This window comes from Peromyscus eremicus, chromosome 9 (assembly GCF_949786415.1).
Source record: "Peromyscus eremicus chromosome 9, PerEre_H2_v1, whole genome shotgun sequence".
Classification (NCBI taxonomy): domain Eukaryota; kingdom Metazoa; phylum Chordata; class Mammalia; order Rodentia; family Cricetidae; genus Peromyscus; species Peromyscus eremicus.
In genome coordinates, this window is record NC_081425.1 from 18,629,174 (window position 1) to 18,648,220 (window position 19,047).

Sequence of the window (19,047 nt, forward strand, 5' to 3'; positions counted from 1 at the left end):
ATGTGATGTATTTTACACAGAAAAGTACATGAATTTTATGAGCTTTATTTAAATATGTGTTACAGTGCCAGTGAACAGGAGTTCAATATTGATTAATCAACAATATATAGTGACTTTAAACAGAAACATGATTCTCAGCACTATATTTATAAATTTTATATGTAACCCAAAGTTTACCATTTTAATAATTGTATGTGTACAACTTTATGGCATTAGATATAGTCAAACTGTTCAGCCATCAACACCATCCATCCCGGCACTCTATTATCACTTCAAACCGAAACTCTGTATCACTAAGATGTATTTCCCAAGTTCCCTTTCCTTTGCCTCCCATTCCACCTTTCACTCCTGGCGACCATTCTACATTCTCCCTCCCTTGCTCCTCTAACAACCTCTATAAAGACATATTTATCTTTTCATACCTGGCTTATTTTACTTAGTTAAATCACTTTAATCAATACCTTGGTTATCCATTAGTTTGATTATAATTAAGATACTTTATTTTAGAGCAAACGTCTAGCTTTGTATTGTATAATCTCAGTTAATTCTTTTTTTTTTTTTTTTTGTTTTTCGAGACAGGGTTTCTCTGTGTAGTTTTGTGCCTTTCCTGGAACTCACTTTGTAGACCAGGCTGGCCTCGAACTCACAGAGATCCACCTGGCTCTGCCTCCCGAGTGCTGGGATTAAAGGCGTGCGCCACCACCGCCCGGCTCTCAGTTAATTCTTAAAGGACACTCCACTCCAGCAAATTATAAATTGTTTCATCAAGAATTTTTTAATGGTTCGCCGTGTGTTTAGATCGTGAACTATTTTCATTCCACTTGTAGTCTATGGACTTTAGAGTCTTTGCTAGTTAGTCTCTTATATAATATATATATTATGTATAATATATATTATATAATAGAATCAAACTTGTTGGACCACCCATGATATATAGGATGCTGATTTGCAAGCTCTGCTTTTAGTACATTGTAATTTCTTGGAGAAAGTGTTGAGTCTTTTCTAAATGAAGAGAATTTAAAACGTAACAAAACTGTCTTTAGCTAGGTTGGAAATCATGAAGGTAAACTCCTGTTTGGGGGGCATCCATAGGCCTCTAGACCTTTGTCAAAAGGTCATGCACTTTTGGATAAGGACACTAATCCTCTGGAGGTCTCAGTATTTATCCGTCGTGTGCACAGGACAGCACACACAGAATACTGTACTGGGGAGGTGCTGAGATAGCTAACTAAGGCAGGGTGCACAGCGCAGGACAGCTGCACACTGCCGGGGACAGCTGCACACTGCGGGCCGCCTCCTCAAGGAGCCCTTCCATCTTGCCCGTTCATTCCTGCCGACACGAGCACACAATCCTCCCCGAGGAAAATGTCTGGGAGTCAGTGGCCTTTCCATCCTTGTGAAACCAGACGGCGGCGCTTGCGGTTATTCATTCCGAGGACCGAGGGGTAAAAAGGAGCTGAGGCCTCAGCCCACGCAAACACAAGACACACTCCTGCCTTCGCTCGGCGCACACTCCGCCGAATTTGCGTCTCTTCCCGGCATGCTCCGGGACCCGCCGCGAGACTCCAGTGCACTCTCGCGAGGTTTACCGGCAGCCATCTTCTTGGGGGTGCTGGAAGCCGGGAAGACCCCCCGAACCGTTCCCATTGAGCCGCCCTTCGTTTTCGCTCCCGTCACCTCCGCTCCGCCGCGTTGCCAACAAGCACCTCGTCCCAGGGCTGAGAGGAAGGCCTGGGTCTACGCGCGTTCGGCTGTCCTTCGGGAAGACTCCGCGGGGAGCAGGGCAAGGGGGAGGGCCCGCGTAAACCGTTGCCGCCTCAGCCCGGGGCCGGGGTCCGCAGAGGGGCAGCTCCCGGCAGCAGGGGGGCGCGTGGCCTGCGGCGGCGGCGGCGGCGGCGGCGGCCCCGCCGAGCTGCTCGCCCAGCGCGGCTCGCGGGAACCTGCCACCGGCACCTCCCACCGCGGCCCACGCGGACGGCGCGCGGAGGAGGGGGCGGCGGCGGCGGCGGCGGCGGCGGCGGCGACCTGGGCCAGCGCAGGCGTGTGACCGGCCTCCTCGGGGCCGCGGTGGATGGTCTCTAAGATGATCATTGAAAACTTCGAGGCACTCAAGTCCTGGCTCAGCAAGACCCTCGAGCCCATGTGAGTACCCCGGGGAGCTGTCCTTGCAGGGATGCGGCTGGGGGAGCGGCGGACGCGCCGATCGGTGCAGTTTCCTCCAAGTGCCTGTGGTGGAGGCCCAGAGCGAAAAGCAGGGGTCCTGGGGCTCTTGTTTTCATCCCCTCCCTCCACCTTCGCGTCCAGATGCGACATAGCAAAAGCTGGAACTGTGCTTTATTTTTAATCGTTGAACTGATCTTTGAACCGGTGTCTACTGCTTTTGTTTTCCCGTTACATGTAGAGTGATACCAAACTTCCCCATACACCTGTGTTTGCTGAGGGCCTTCAAATGGGTTTCTTTGCTTTTCGTGAATGCTCGCAATAATATCATCCTGGCCATAGATGATTTTACATTGTTTCTTTAAACGAAATGAATGACTTTTATTAGGGATTAGGGCAGTTCGAGTTTAAACTTCAGGTTTCACTTACAGTCCCTTAAAGAAAGGCCACGTCTTCCATGTGGTGTCTGGTTCATACGCACCTCTCTTAACTGATTGAAGATGTAACAGGTGCTAATGTGCCCAGTGAACCCCCTCTTTTGCACTCACACCCTACTCACTTGGAGAAGGAAAAAAAATCAAGTTTCTCTATATATGGGATATTTAGCAGTTTAAGGAGGAATTCAGTAGTTCGTGCAACCGTTGAAATGTCTTAGGCTGAAAATTTTTAGGAATTTTTTATGGATTTATTCAATGCAAAACATCATAGGTAAATTTCTTTTCGGTATGGTTGATTTACAATAACAAGATGCAGCGGCAGATAATTCACCTATTTAATACATGTATTAAGATTTTACAGTGTGCTGAGGGAAGCTTTGGGACTAGAACTTTAAAATTCCCAGGTTAACAAGATGCAATAAGAATCTATTTCAGCCATGACCAGTTATGGCCATTGAAATAGTAGAGGATCGTGTAAAGGTGGTTAGGGTGGGGGCTGCTGGAGTACTTGTTGGAAGCTGTCTGAGCAGGTAATACTTAACAAAATTAAAGAGGAGAAGGACTCTTCTTTGTGATAGTCTGAGGAAAGAAATGTTTGCAGAATGAAGAGTAGATGGAAAGGCTTGGTAGAAGACATGATCCTTGATTTGTGTAGAGAAGAGAGGAAGACAATGAAGTTAACAAGTAGGCAGGGCCCAAATCCTATGGGAGCTTCAGGTCACGGTGAGGAATTAAGATTTTATTTAACATACACTAGAAAGATGGCTTATTTAAAGCAGACCAGGACTGACTGGACTATCAATATGCCTGTGTTGTGGAGACAGACGAGGAGGAAGAGTGAAATGAAGGGAGGCTGTTTTGAAGGTATTGTAGAAAGAGACTGTATTGGATGATAGTGGAGACAGAACCAAATGCACTTCACAAATAGATCTGATAAAACTTGCTGATAGAGCAGGTGTGGAAGAAAGGGGAAGAAAAATCAAGTATGATGGCCCAAAGTTTGTTTTAACAGCTGGATGGATGATGTAGGAGGCTGGAGTGGGGGTTATAAGGTGACCAGCCCTTGGTCTTAGCAGTTTAGTTGACTGGAATGGGATAGAGAGAAGTTCTATTTCAGAGAGCTGGAGGGGATAGCCTAGTGGTGACATATGCAGTGTGCAGAGCCATAGATGAAATCTTCAGTACCCTCCACCTCCAAATAAACAAAAAAGACCTTTGCTTTCAGTGGATTGGAGAGTAACATGTATAGCAGATGAGAGGGAGGACCCCAGAGCCTGAGGACTAGCGTTGAACTGTGCCACTGCCACTCACCTATAAGTTGTGTAGTATTGGATAAGTTGCTTAACTCAATGTGTGTTTCCATCTTGGAAGAGGGAAAAATAGTGAATATATAATAAAGAAAGTCTTAGAATACTGCCCAGTTTGTAATTAGCACATTTCAGATCAACTTTATTGCATCTCATGGTTTTTCACTAACCTACAACATATATATATATATATATATATATATATATATATATATATATACTTAGTGTGTATGCTTCTAATTTTTTTTTAATTAAAACAACAGCATGCTTATTGTAGCAGCTACTCAGATGTCTGTTACTTTCCATGATTACAATAAACAGTTTCTGCTAGTAGAGTCTACACAGTGGCCCTTTCTAATGTACATTGTTGTACAGTAATTTAGCTCGTATTCTTGTTCTTTTAATTTCCATGTGTTCTCTTTTCTAGGTGATGATCTATGAAAGCTTAATTATTTACCGTCGTGGTTTCTAATGTTTCTTTCTTTCTTTCTTTTTTTAAGATAAGGTTTATCTGTGTAATTTGCTTTGTAGACCAGGCTGGCCATGAACTCAAAGAGATCTGCCTGCCTCTTTCTCCTGAGTGCTGGGATCAAAGGTGTGCACCACCACTGCTGGGCAAATGTCTGTTTGTTTGTTGTTTATTTTGTTTTTTTATGTAAAGAGTTTTTTTGCTTAATGTTGACGTAATTATAAAATACATATTGTTTGAGGAAGTAATATATGAAGGAACATTATGTAGTTTTTAGCTATTCATGACACTTTTTTTTTTTGGTTTTTTGAGACAGGGTTTCTCTGTGTAGCTTTGGAGCCTGTCCTGGAACTCACTCTGTAGCCCAGGCCTACCTCTGCCTCCCGAGTGCTGGGATTAAGGGCTTGCACCACCACCGCCCTGCGACACTTTTTTTTTTTTTTTTTTGACAAATCTGAATTTTGAATGTATTAGTAAATTTTTGAGTACTTACTCTGTACTAATCAGAGTGCAAAATAGTATGTGGCAAGGTATGAAATAGCTGTTTTCATTTGTTAGGGAAGACAGATGCTGAACAAGTAATTATAATACTGTGTGTGGTAAAGAAGTCCAAAGTGTTTTGGAAATACATTAGGTAGATGTCAAGAAAGGCTTCTTTGAAATGGTAACATTAGCTCTCAGCTTGATGAAGAGCAGCTTTCTAGGTTTTGGAGAACAGACTGTATTGAATGTCCTAAAAATGAGTTGGGGGAAAATTGTTTGGAGGAAATGAAGGAAATTGAAAGAGCAGAGGGAGAATAGAAATGGTTAGGGACAGGAGAGGAGCCAGATCACACGGGACTTTGTTGAATCACGTTAATCATTTTGTGGTTATTAAAGCTTTTTTAGGAAGCCTGGGTTAGGGTAGGTGAGTTTGGAGAGTGATGGAGAGTGAGGTATGCTGGGAAGCTTGGCTGCATTTCCAGCCTGAATGACAGATGTGTGCATCTGTTTATTCCATTATAAGTTCTATAGTAGCAGAGTTCTGTTCTTTTTTTCACAAGTCATTGAGAATTTAGATATTAAAATTTCCTCTTGAAGTATTTAGAATTGATGTCTTTTGATTTCAGCCATCTGCTTAGTCAGTTCTCCCTCCACTATTAATGTCTTTTTGGTAATGTGAAATCCTAACCCCCTTCCCCCCAAAATATGATCCTTGTCATGGTGATTGGACCTTAAAGTTATCATATAAAGTAATGGGCTTTATTATGGCGTGTGTGTGTGTGTGTGTGTGTGTGTGTGTGTGTGTGTGTGTTTGTCTTTTTTCTTTGTGTTTATTACTCCCCTCTAACTGGCCTTGACCCCACTCTCTCCATGTTGCATTCTCCTTTTCTCCTCTCAGATAGTCTTCCGGTCAGTGTACATATCATGTGTTCCTTTACCCTCTGTTCTTACCCTCTCCCTGCCTAAGATCTCTCTCACATGCTCACTTGGCCTCTGTCTCTTATACGCACATACACACTTAACACTTAGAGTCTGATGATGAGAGAAAATGAGTAGTCTTTTTCATTCTGAGTCTGGCCTGGTTCACCAAATATAGTGATCATGATTTTATACTTTATGGATGAAAAAAATTCCTCTCTGTAAATGTACCACATTTCTTTATCCATTCATCTGTTGGCTATTTCGCTGGTTCTGTTTCTTAGGTATTCCTAATAGTGAAACAATAAATCTGGATGTACAAATGTCTCTGTGTTATGTTGAGTTAAAGTCCTTCTGGTGTATACCTAAGTGTGGTATAGCTGGGTCATAACCATTAAGCTTTTGAGGCACTTCACACTTTCTTCCATAGGGGCTTTACCAGTTTACATTCCCACCACCACTGTAAATGACTTGTTACCTTACATGGTCACCAGCATTTGTTGCCATTTGTTTTCTTTCTTTCTTATGTATTATATGTATATGGGTGCTCCATTTGCTGTTTGCCTGTATGATAGAAGAGGGGATCAGACAGAAGAAGGCATCATATCCCATTATAGAGGTTGTGAGCCACCACGTGGTTGCGGGAATTGAACTCAACCTCTAGAAGAGCAGCCAGAGCTCTAAACCACGGAACCACCTCTCCAGCCTGCCTCCTTTCCTTTTTTCTTTCCTTTCCCTTTTCCTTTCCTTTCCTTTCTTTTCTTTTCCTTCCCTCCTTTCCCTTTATCCTTTTTTCCTTTCTTTTTTTTCCTTCTCTCTCTCTCTCTCTGTCTGGCGTCCTAGGATTCACATTGTAGACTATGCTGACCTCGAACTGCTGCCTTCTGAGCATTGGGATTAAAGGCATTCACCACCACTGCCTGCCTGTCCTTTGTTTTCTTGATCCTGGCCATTCTGCTTGGGGTGAGCCAGAATCTTGAAGCCAGTAGTCCTTATCAAGTATTTTTCCTACTGCTGTACACTTTGTATTTTGAGACAAAGTCTCTCATTAACTTGGAGCTCCTTGATTTGGCTAGGGTTAGCTAACCAGTGAGCTCTAGGGTCTACCTGTTTACCACCCCAAACCCAAACTCTAATTTTTTTGTTTGTTTGTTTATTGTTTTTTGAGATAGTTTCTCTGTAGTTTTGTTGCCTGTCTCTGTAGACCAGGCTGGCCTTGTGGACCTCATAGATCAGTGTTCTCATGTCTGCCATTCAGTTAGCTTAGGGATCTAGTCAAGTGAGCCTCCCTTTTCTTTACTGATAGAATTGGGGAGAATTGTTTCCTTGTACAGTTAGAAGAGAATGAGACACATCTAAGAGTCTGCTGTCTTCCCTCCTTCCGTCAATACTGCTTGATGAACACACATAGCTTACAGGACTCCTACTGCTCCCACTAACGTTTGCATGCATTGCTGGTGTCTTATTCCCTTTGTTTGAGAGTGTTCTCTCTGTTTTGCAGGTGATGAGACAGTGAGGCACTGAAGTTGAAGTTAAGATACTAGCTCACAGTCAGTTAAATCCAAGCCTTATTTATACTCTAGAGCAGCAGTTTTCAACCTGTGGATCTTGACCCTTTTGGGGGTCGAATGACTCTTTGACAGGTGTCGTTTAAAACTATTGGAAAACAGATATTTACATTATAATTCATAACAGTAGCAAAATTGCAGCTATGAAGTAGCAGTGAAAATAATTTAATGGTTGGGGTCATCACAAATTGAGGAACTGTATTAAAGGGTCATAGCCTTAGGAAGATTGAGAACTGCTTGATTGAGCAGAACATGCACAGCTCCAAAGCCGTGCATGTAGTATGCTACTGCTGCGTGGTAGTGGGGATGATATTTTCTTTCCATTATGGTATACTTTTCTTCTTCTTCTCCTCCTCCTCCTCCTCCTCCGTCTTTTTTCCCCCCTTTTTCCTGAGACAGGGTTTCTCTGTGTAACAGCCCTGGCTGTCCTGGAACTTGATTTGTAGACCAGGTTGGCCTCGAATTCACAGAGATCCACCTGCCTCTGCCTCCTGAGTGCTGGGATTAAAGGCATGTGCCACCACACCTGGCATTACTTTTCTTTTTAAACTATTAGACTATCATTCACCCCTTTGTAACCCCTTTGAAAAGGAACAAGGTTCTGAAAGCATTACATACAGTTTGAGAGATACTCCCTTGGAGTTTTTGTAGTACTTTTTTCTTTGCGTATGTTTGCTATTAATAAGTACTTTTTAAAAAAAACCTCATTAAAATTTATTTTTTTATCTTGAATTATGGAAAAATTGTTATTTTGTGTTTGCACAGTGATCTTTTTAGCCTAAACCTTGATTAGATTTTCTTCTTAGTTTTTCCCCTATTGCTGAGTAGCTTCTTTGGCATAGTAAGTTAGTTTGCACATTAAGGAAGAAAGACTAAGCAAAAATAGCAAAAAAATAGAAAAGTATACCCATACTTTTCTTACAATTGCATTCTTGCTAGTTTCCACTTACTTCCTGTTTTTATGAGCATCTAATTTCTGCAAAGCTAAACTTTCTTTGTGATTCTCTATCACATTGCTTATATTCGCCCCTTTTCTCCAATTTTTAAATAGTAAAAATTCATTGACAGTTTATTCTATGCTGATCATTTTGCCTTTATTGAATGTGAACTGGGTTCTGTTAAAGATGACAAAGTGAATTCTTAGGACTATTTAGTAGTACACCTTACTGGCTGTGAATATACTTTCCTATCTCCTTTTGATAAATGGCTCTCAAGGTCATATTCTATTGCTGCAGTCTGTTGCTTGAAATCTATGTGGTCTTTCGATAAAAATCCCAGAGCCACATATTGGGGTAAATGCTGAGAGATCAGAGGAACAAAGGAACAAGCCACTGCCACGTCCCACCTTGCCAACTCCATGAGTCCTCTGACTGAAATCCTCTGACCTGAAAGGGGCCCAGCCAAAAAGGTATCTCCAGCTGAAAAGAGGCTCTCGGCCAAAAAGCTTTTCAGCTGGAAAGGCCTTTAGCCAAAAGGGCTTTAGTTCCTGCCTCACACCTTATATACCTTTCCTCGCCCAGCTAGATTACTTTCTTCCTAGTGCTGGGATTAAAGGCATGTGCAGCTACTGTCTGGCCTCTGTGTTTAATCTAGTCCTCTGGTCTTCAGGCAAATTTTATTAGGGTATACAATATATCACCACAGCGGTGCTATGTGAATATAGCCATTAAATGATGGTGCCATTTTGATTCTGAAGCTTTGTATGGTGGTGCTTCTTGACTTGAGATCTTTTATATGTATGTGTTGTATGTCAGTACTATAATAGAGATCTGATGTGATCTGTTTTTCCCTTAAACTTATCTGGGATCTATCTAGTTGGGGATTGACTCTTTCCAACATAACTCTTTAATCACTCTTGTATAACTTATGCCATGCATCACATGCTACATACATGTTTAGTAGTTAACTGTTACTTGTTTTAGCATCATTGTTGGAATCTGGCAGGTGAAAACCACCTTTGCCTCTCACAGTTTGTCTTCTTGTTCTAGGTAGCACCTAGAACAATGTGTGTGACATAAACTTCAGTATTAAATGTATTAATTTAAATTTCTTTGTTGACTGAAAATCTGAATGACAAGCTCGTTTGTATAAAATTAAACACCGTGTTACCTTTTAGAGTAGCTGACATGAGCAGCATTAAAAATACATTCTTTGGGTCTATTTCTCTTTTTATTTCAATATTTTAAACATCTATTTGCTTACTTGTGTGTGTGATCAGGCACCGGCACATGGTGGCCGTTAGAAGACAGCCTGTAGCAGTGGATTCTTTACTTCCTTGTGGATTCTGGGGATTGAACTCAGGTCATCCAGCTGGGTGGCAAGCACCTTTAGCTGCCTAGCAATCTTACCAGAACCCTCTTTATTTCATAGTACCTTCAGAATTAGGATTTTTTTTTTCCATTTTGTTTTTTCCTAGCAGGCTGGTCTTATTCTTACCCAAATCTGGAATTTGCCACTATGCTAGGCTAAGATTAGAAGTTTAAAGCTTAAAGTTAGTTAAAATAGTTTAGTAATTTTTTTTTTGGACATAGAGCACTGACGAGTTCAGTTTTACTGAAGAAAATGTTGAGTGTTTCTGTACAAGGCAGCTCTGTTCATGGAGCTACACAAAAGTAATAATTCTAATTATATATTAATTTTGATTAGTGGAAGAGTTAATACTGTGTAATTAATTATTGGCCATGATACTCATGTCCATTACTTATTTTATTTCCTTACCTTGATAAATGCCTCTCAAGACCATATTTTATTCCTGAATCCTATTTGAATTTTCCATTTGAATTTTGAGTTTACTAAATTTAGTGGTTTTTTTTTTTTTGTGTGTGTGTGTGTTTTAGCACTTTGACTGCCTTATGGTACTTCTCAAATAAAATTACTTAACATCCATAAACCACAAGATAGGGAAAGTATTGGGAGCAAAATGGATATATTACCTTATTTGGTGTATACATGTCGAAAATGGCTAAGTCAAGCTTGAACAAATTTCCCAGCTTTCCTTCCTCCTTTCTTTCCAAAGAGAATGAATGAGATGAAGTGGGTGATGATAAACCTTTCTTACCAAATTTATTACCCTCTTACTACCTTATTTTTGTGAGAAAAAAATATTTTTCGTGTATGCCTTAGTGAGGGTTACAGTTGCTGTGATGACACTTTATGATGCAGCACAGCTTGAGAGGAAAGGGTTATCTGGCTTGCACATCCTGTATTACAGTCACAGTTGGGAAGCCAAGGCAGGCACTCCAGCCAGGGGGTCCTGGAGGCAGGAGCTGATGCAGAGGCCGGGGAGGAGTGCTGCTTACTGGATAGCTCCACCTGCTTTCTTGTAGAACCCAGGGCCTCCAGCCCAGGGAAGTCCCCACCTACAAGGGGTTGGGTCCTCCCTCATTAATCACTAATTAAGAAAATACGCTAAGGCTGGCCTGCTTTCACCCAGTTTTGCAGTTGAGGTTCCTTCCTTCAGATGACTAGCTTGTGTCAAGTTAACATAAGACTAGCCAGGACGATGTTCAAATAATCACTTGTATCAAGAAAAAACTTACTCTTAATTTGATTTCTGTTTGTAAACTGTATAGTAAGTTTGAGATTTCCTAGTGCACCTTTCTGAATTATTTTACTCACATATAAGCAATATTTTATAGTTTTCACTGGTGAGGTTTTACCAAAAAAAGGATTTTTTCCATGTCTTATAATTAGCATTTAAAGATTTCATTTTGCATCTGTTATTAGTATTTAGAACTATAATTGATATCTATACATTATTAACCCGTTTTTCTGAAACATTTGGCTTCAGATTTGCTAAGATTGCTTTTTAGTGGGAGGTCTTCAGGCCACTACAGATGTGAACTCAAAGGGGATAGTGGGAACTCAACTCCTTTTCTTCTTTCTTGTTCACTTCTCAGCTGTGAGTAAGCGAGCACTTTGTTTGCCATGTAGTCTCACCTTGATGTGCTAGCCTGCCATAGGACAAAAAGCTGCTTTTGCAGTTGTGTGGGTCCCATCTTAAGATACTCACCTAATCCTAATTACTTCTCAAAGGCCTACCTGGTTCCACCTCATAATACCTCACAGTGAGGATTAATTTCCACTTTAAGTAGAGACACCTAAGCCATAGCAGGTGAATAATATTTAAGAAAAATTAGACAGTTCCTTAAATTTTTTAAGTTAATCACTGTACAGTAAGAATGAGAACTTTCTTGAGTTCTTTAGAATGAAAAGCAAAGTGCTTTTCACATTTTGTCCTTGCACATTCAGTACCTACATAGTTTTTCTACTTTTTAAAATGACCAAAATCCAGTTTACTATCCCATGGTTTATGTCACCATTTTGTTCTTATCTTTAGGTTGTTTTCTATATTTTGTTTATATAAATAATTCTGCAATGGAAATTTTCTCCTATATAGTTTCCATGTGGGTACATATTTTATTAGGAATTGACTAATACTGCTTTTGAAAACTTTATTAAGAAGTAGATACTTGAGCAGGGTGTGGTGGCACATGCCTTTAAAATCCCAGCACTTGGGAGGCAGAGGCAGGTGCATCTCTGAGTTTGAGGCCAGCCTGGTCTACAAATCAAATTCCAGGGCAGCTAGAGCTGTTACACAGAGAAACCCTTTCTTGAAAAACCAAAAAATGAAGATGCTTGAAAGCTGGGCCAGGTACTTTGTTGGCTCTTAAGTATAGCAGTTCAGGTAAACTTATTTTATAATGTTATGCATTTTATCATGGTCAGCAAGTTCTCCTGTCTTCTTATAGCAGTCCGTTTTTGTAAGAAGTGAAAGGTGATAATGTATCAGTATAAATTATATAGCCTGGTTTGAGTTTTTAAAAATTTCTGCATCCTGCCATTCCTGCACTCCCCCTGCTGTTTTCAAGTTAGTTTCTTCAAATATTGCTATGAAAAGTTACTAAATTTTAAGTGGAGTCATTCATTACAAATGAAAAAAAATGGGTGATTAAAAATCTAACAAGCATAAATATGCATTTCAGTAGATAAATTTATGTTCCTTATAACAACTCTTCTAAATGTCATAGCATACATCTTGAGATTTGCTGTGTGTGATTTTTAAAGATTGTAAGTGTGCTGGCCTTGGTGGCTCACATTTTTAATCATAGCAGTCTTGGGGGTGGGTTGTGGTACAGAGGCTTGGCCTGATCAACAGTGAGTTCCAAAATTTGACGTCATGGGGAGTGGCAAGGAGGAGGAAGGGGAGGGAATAGGTGAGGAAGAGACAGGCACAGGCATACACTGCCTGACTGACTGCTATAGTTTGGATCTGGAATGTCTCTGAAGGCTCATGTGAAGGCTTGATTCCGAGAGAAGGAAGATGCTGACCCAGGAGTACATTACTAGTAAATAAAGTAGAAATAACCCCAGACAAGGACCTTAACATCCCAGTTATTTTGGAGTTTATTCTTCTTCTGCTGCTGCTGCTTTGGTTCCTTCTCTTCCTCTTCCTCTTCTTTCTCCTCCCCTCCACTACCACTAGACTGCTTCAAGGAAAGACCAACAATAGAGTTAGTACTGAGTGGGCTAGAATGGATAGAGTATTTAAAAGACAACAAACAGATTTTTTAATCATAACTCGCTTATTCTCTGGCAATTTCTAAATTATTATTATTGTCACTATTATTATTATTATTATTATTTTGGTTTTTTTGAAACAGGGTTTCTTGGTGTAGCCCTGGCCGTCATGGAACTAGTTCTGTAGAGTAGGCTGGCCCCGAAAGCCTTCCCTTGCCTCCAGAGTGCTGGGATTAAAGACATGCACTGCCGCGCTGATAATCCTAAATATTTTTTACTGTACTTGACAATCAAATGCCTTCTTGTAATTTGACTTGTAATTCCAATTTGGCAGGACATCTGTTTTCTTAGAAGAATCTAAAGATTAATATCCTTGAGATTTTTTATTTGAGCTGAAAAATACCTAGAGTTTTTAAGTTAAATTAAAAAACATTACTTTACATATACAGATGCTTTGCCTGCATTTATGTCTTTGCACCATGTGTGTGCATCGGCATTGGAGGTCAGAAGAGGGACCTGGAGTTATAGATTCCTGTGATAGGATGTGGTTACTATGAATCGAACCCTCATCTTCTGGAAGAACAGCAAGTGCTCCTAACTGCTGAGTTATTTCTCTAGCCCTCAAAACAAAACTTTTAATACATCTGTGTGTGTGTGTGTGTGTGTGTGTGTGTGTGTGTGTGTGTGTTTGTGAAAAAAGGACATTATAAAACACAATTATATAGAGCAATTTTAGATACATATAAAAAAATCTGTTTATTTGATTTATAGTGGGTTTGTCTATACATTTGTAATGAACAAATGAAGAAATCACCAGCTGATGGATGAGTGGCAAAGGAATTGTCTTCTAGTGACATTGCTCATTTTCTATTTTACAGTAGTTTTGTAGATTTACATATTATTATATTTTGTTCTTTTTTTTTTAAATAACGTAATTCTTTATTGATTCTTCGGGAATTTCCCATCATGTACCGAAATCCCACTTACCTCCCAGTTCTTCCATATTTGCCCTGACACTAGGCTTCTTGAATGCTAGGCAAACACGCTGCATTCTGAGCTTTACCTCCAGCCCTTGCCTTTATATTTTGGTCTACGGAACCATTTCCCTTGGGATAGTTTTGCCTTTTCTTCTTGACATGACAGGATGCTCCTAGCCTTTTCTCTCTCCTTTTAGTTCCTGAAAAAAATGGATTACCTTAGTTTCTTTTGTAGTGAAGTAGAATGTAAGGAAACTGGTGGTCAATGGGAAACTCTTCTTCATTTGTGAATCTGGATTAAAAACTAATATGCACCTAGATGTTGAGTTTTGCTTTGGGCTTTGTAGTGGTCTAAAGGATTAGGAGGTGTGGCCTTGTTGGAAGGCGTGCATTAATGAGGGTAGGCTTTATATGCTTATTATATGCTTGTTATAGTTACAAGAATTATGATTACAAGAACTGTGATAAGCTTTGGCAGTGGGTGGATTTAGTGAAAACTGTAAAACACTAAATGTAAGTTGAGAAAGACAATAGAAGATAAAAAGTACTTGTGTTTACAGATGAACCATATTATTGCAAAAATAGTACATTACCAAAAGTAATCTACAGATTTAGTCCAATAGCCATCAAAATTCCATTGACATTTCTTGCAGAACTAAAAGAAAAATCCCACAAAATCATTTGGAAGCAAAAAAGATAATGAAAAGTCAGAGCAACCTGAGATAAAGGGGGAAATGGAGGTATAACAATAACTGATTTATAATTATACTCAGAGCCACAGTCAACCAATAGTATTGTACCTACAGAGGTTAGCCTACACAGCTATGGCCATCTTATTCCTAACAAAGGTGTTAAAAAAATTTTTTTTTGGTTAAAAAAATGACACCTTTTCAATGTATGGAAAACTGATTAGCCACATGAATAAACTAGATTCCCCTTTATTATGTGGTATAAAAAATAAGTGAAAAACAAAAAGACCCAATATAAGAGCTGAGACTTAGAAATACTAGAGGAAAACAGGGAAAATATTTCAAGATCTAGTCGTAGGCAACAATTTTCTGAGGACAAGCTCAGAATAACAAGAATTGACGAATTGGGTGACATGAAATCAAAAACCTTCTGTATAGCAAAGGGAACAATAGAGTGAAAAAACAGCCCAGAGGAGGAAAAATTGCTGCCATTTGTATATCTGGTGGGATTAATATACCTAATATATAAAGAACTCAGACCACCAAACACCAGGAGAATAATGTAACACGAATTCTAAAATGGTCTTTTAATAAAAAAGCCCCAGAGCCAGATATTGGGGTAAATGCTGAGAGATCAGAGAGACAAAGGGACAAGTCACTGCTACATCTTACCTCTAGGACTCCTCAGCCTGAAAAGCTCTCTAGCCGAAAGAAACCTCTAATTCCTGTCTCCTCACTCACGCCTTATATACCTTTCTCCATCCTGCTATATTACTTCCGTCTTAGTACTGGGATTAAAGTCCTCTGTGCTTCCCAAGCAAAGGCATGAGATCTCAAGTGCTGGGATTAAAGATGTGTGATTCTGGGGCTGGAGAGATGGCTCAGAGGTTAGGAGCACTGGCTGGCTGCTCTTCCAGAGGTCCTGAGTTCCATTCCCAGCAACCACATGCTGGCTTACAACCATCTGTAATAAGAGCCGGTTCCCTCTTCTGGCTTGCAGGGATACCCACAGGCAGAACACTGTATACATAATAAATAAAAAAAAAAAGTTAATTTTTAGGCTGGGCGGTGGTGGTGTGGGCCTTTAATCCCAGTACTTGGGAGGCAGAGCCAGGTGGGTCTCTGTGAGTTCGAGGCCAACCTGGGCTACAGAGTGAGTTCCAGGAAAGGCGCAAAGCTACACAGAGAAACCCTGTCTCGAAAAACCAAAAAAAAAAAAAAAAAAAAAAAAGAAGAAGAAGAAGAGACGTGTGATTCCCCAGTACTAGGAGTAAAGATATGTGTCACCACTGTCTGGCCTCTATATTTAATCTAGTGGCTTGTTCTGTCCTCTGATCTTCAGGCAAATTTTATTAGGGTGCACAACGTATCACCACAGAATAAGTAATCCAGCCAGTAAATGAGCAAGTGAATTGAATAGTTCATAAAAGAAGTTCAGACTTCCTGATCTACTGAGATCTTAGCAAGCAGCTGCTGCCTGCTTTTGCTGCCACAATGTTGTCTACCACCATACCTTCCCCACCATGGGAGACTGTGTCCAGGAGTCAGAATTAGCATCTGCTTTAAATTGCTTCTTTTCAGAAATTTAGTCACAGGATCAAGGAAATAACTAATGTAGAAAAATCAGTTTCAAGACGTGGGACTGTTGCTGCAAAAAACCTGATCATGTGCTTTGTAAGCCTTATGTACTGGTTTGTTGAAAGAATGCAGAAAAGTTTGGAACTGCAGGCTAGTGAAGCTGCAGAATGCTGTAAGCAGTGCTTGATGGGCCTTTCTGGTTGGGTTCAGATGTTCAGAATGCCAAGAGAAGTGGGCAGTGAAAACTAGGGGGAATTAGGCTAGGGATTTATTGCAGCCTTAAGAGAACCAGCTCTAGGGCCACACACAGGGCTTGCAAAGAATCCACAGCGTCGTGAAGCTAAGACTTTTTATCCGAGGGGTTTTTAGAGAATAGGGAAAAAACTCATATGCATTTTGAAGGTTACTTTCTCTCATGTTGAATTCTCTTTCTTTGTTCTACACAGCTATAATATCTATCAGAAACTTCCATGTTGATATAGGCATTACATTTAAGGTCATATTTTATTTGATAAGAAACGGAGTCATCCTGACAACATACATGTAATAAATCTTAGCTTCCTAATTGGTGGGCTCTAATCTCACAGCTGCAGCTTCAAAGAAAGAACCAGTCATAGTTATCTATTTAGAGAGATGGCTCTGTAAAACTAAACTACTGAGGAGACTAAGAAAAATAAGGAGTTTGTTCATGTATCCTATGTTTCTAAGTATAGTAATAACATTTTAAAATAACATTTTGTGATTAGCAGAAATGCTAGACTTTCTCGGACTCTGTCATAAATGCTTTAGTTGGAGCTCAGGTTTACCTTAAATCTCCTAATATAAGCCTCCTTGGCATTTTCCAAGGCACAATGACATTAAAAGCGTTTTAAATCTTAAAATATTTTTTTCTGTCCTGCGTGTAACTTCTAATTATCTAAAAACATCTAGCCGGGCGGTGGTGGCGCACGCCTTTAATCCCAGCACTCGGGAGGCAGAGCCAGGTGGATCTCTGTGAGTTCGAGGCCAGCCTGGACTACCAAGTGAGTTCCAGGAAAGGCGCAAAGCTACACAGAGAAACCCTGTCTCAAAAAAAAACTGGAAAAAAAAAAAAAAAGCAAGCCTGTGAAAGTATCTGGTAAAAGGAAGGAGACTAGAAAGTATATCGAGGGAGGGAAATGCAGTGAATATGATCAGATTATATATACATTATGCATATGTGAAAATGTCACTGAAATCTACAATTAATATATCTAAAAATGGATTTTGATGGTTATGTAAAGAGTCTGTATAAATGTTTTATAGTCTTATTTTGCAATGCAGGTGCTTCATAATTTTTAATAGCCTTTATTGTAAGTGAATTAATTATATGCAAATATTTCTGCTTTATTTATTAGAATGAAGCAGTATAATAATGAAGAAATAATAATTAAATTTCATATTCCATGTATTATGTCTTTTGCAATGAAATTTGTTTTTTCTTTGTTTGGTTGCTTTTTTTTTTTTTTTTTTTTTTTGGAGACAAGAGTTTCTTGGCTGTCCTGGAACTTGCTCTGTAGACCAGGCTGGCCTCAGACTCACAGAGAGTGTTGGGATTAAGGCGTGGGTCAACCACCCAGTTTAAAATTGCAGTTTTTGAAGGAGTAATCCTAAGTATACAATATAGAATTATGACTTGGATGCAAATTAGGTATTTTCATGAACATAAAAATAAAAAATTGCTGGCCAGTGGTGGCACACGCCTTTAATCCCAGCACTCGGGAGGCAGAGGCAGCAGGCCTTTGTGAGTTTGAGGCCAGCCTGGGCTACAGAGTGAGTTCCAGGAAAGTCGCAAAGCTACACAGAGAAACCCTGTCTTGATAAACCCCCCCCCCCAAAAAAAAATTGGTCAGAACAGATGTGGGTTTATATCTGTGTTCTAAAGCTATTGAGATAATATATTTAAATTTTAATTCCTACCCCAGGTAACCTCCAGCTCCTCTCTGAAGATTATTGAAAATGGAAGCTTGGATTAAATTCCATCAGTTATCTTCCACTGAAATTTTAAAAAGTTCGGAATAATTGAACAGGACAAATATCTGTAACTGGAGTATTCCTGTGTCCACCTAGCTCCTGTAGCTGCTCAGGCCCAACCAAACATACAGAGACTTACATTATTTACAAATAATGTAAATAACTAATGTTACAAACTGTATGACCTAATGGCTCAGGATTCTTGCTAGCTGTTCTTATATCTTTTTTTCGAGACAGGGTTTCTCTGTGTAGCTTTGCGCCTTTCCTGGAACTCACTTGGTAGTCCAGGCTGGCCTCGAACTCACAGAGATCCGCCTGGCTCTTCCTCCCGAGTGCTGGGATTAAAGGCGTGCGCCACCACCGCCCGGCTTGTTCTTATATCTTAAGTTAACCCATTTCTATTAATCTGTAAGTTGCCACGTGGCTTGTGGCTTACTGCTTGCTATCTTTACATCTTGCTTCTCATCACGTCTCTCTGCCTCAGCCTTCCACCTCCCAGAATTCTCCTCTCTCCTTGTCCCGCCTACACTATCCTTCCTGCCTGGCTACTGGCCATCAGCGTTTTATTTATCAATCAATCATAGCAACATATATTCACAGCATACAGGACATCCCGCAGCAAATATCTTTTTTAAAAATACTGTAGTGGAAGCTGGGTGATGGTGGCGCATGCCTTTCATCCAACAGCTCTCTGAGTTTGAGGCCAGCCTGGTCTACAGCGTGAGTTCCAGGACAGCCAGGGAGAAACTATAGTGGAATGCCAGTGTTTTCTGTACTGTCATTACAATTTTGACATTAAGTTAAAATACAAATATGATAAGCATGCTAGACAATTGCTTGCAGCTTTTTTTTTAGGCTCAGTCTGATTCTAGTTTAAATTATTATTAAGTCAGAAGTGATGAATTGATCAGATAGACGAGGCCGGGTCTGTCCCGGCCGCTGATTGCTG

The 19,047-nt window shown here is 40.2% G+C and overlaps 1 protein-coding gene across 9 annotated transcripts in view; it reads left to right on the top strand.

Moving 5' to 3' along the window:
- The first annotated feature begins 2,008 nt into the window (after positions 1-2,008).
- The window catches only part of Rbm26 (RNA binding motif protein 26), a 74,014-nt gene continuing 56,975 nt past the window's right edge, over positions 2,009-19,047 (top strand). For all 9 annotated transcript variants that reach the window (XM_059273226.1, XM_059273227.1, XM_059273222.1 and 6 more), the window contains exon 1: positions 2,009-2,142. In XM_059273226.1, the coding sequence (XP_059129209.1) occupies positions 2,072-2,142 (71 nt within the window). In that variant the 5' untranslated portion in view covers positions 2,009-2,071. The remainder of the gene's footprint in view (positions 2,143-19,047) is intronic.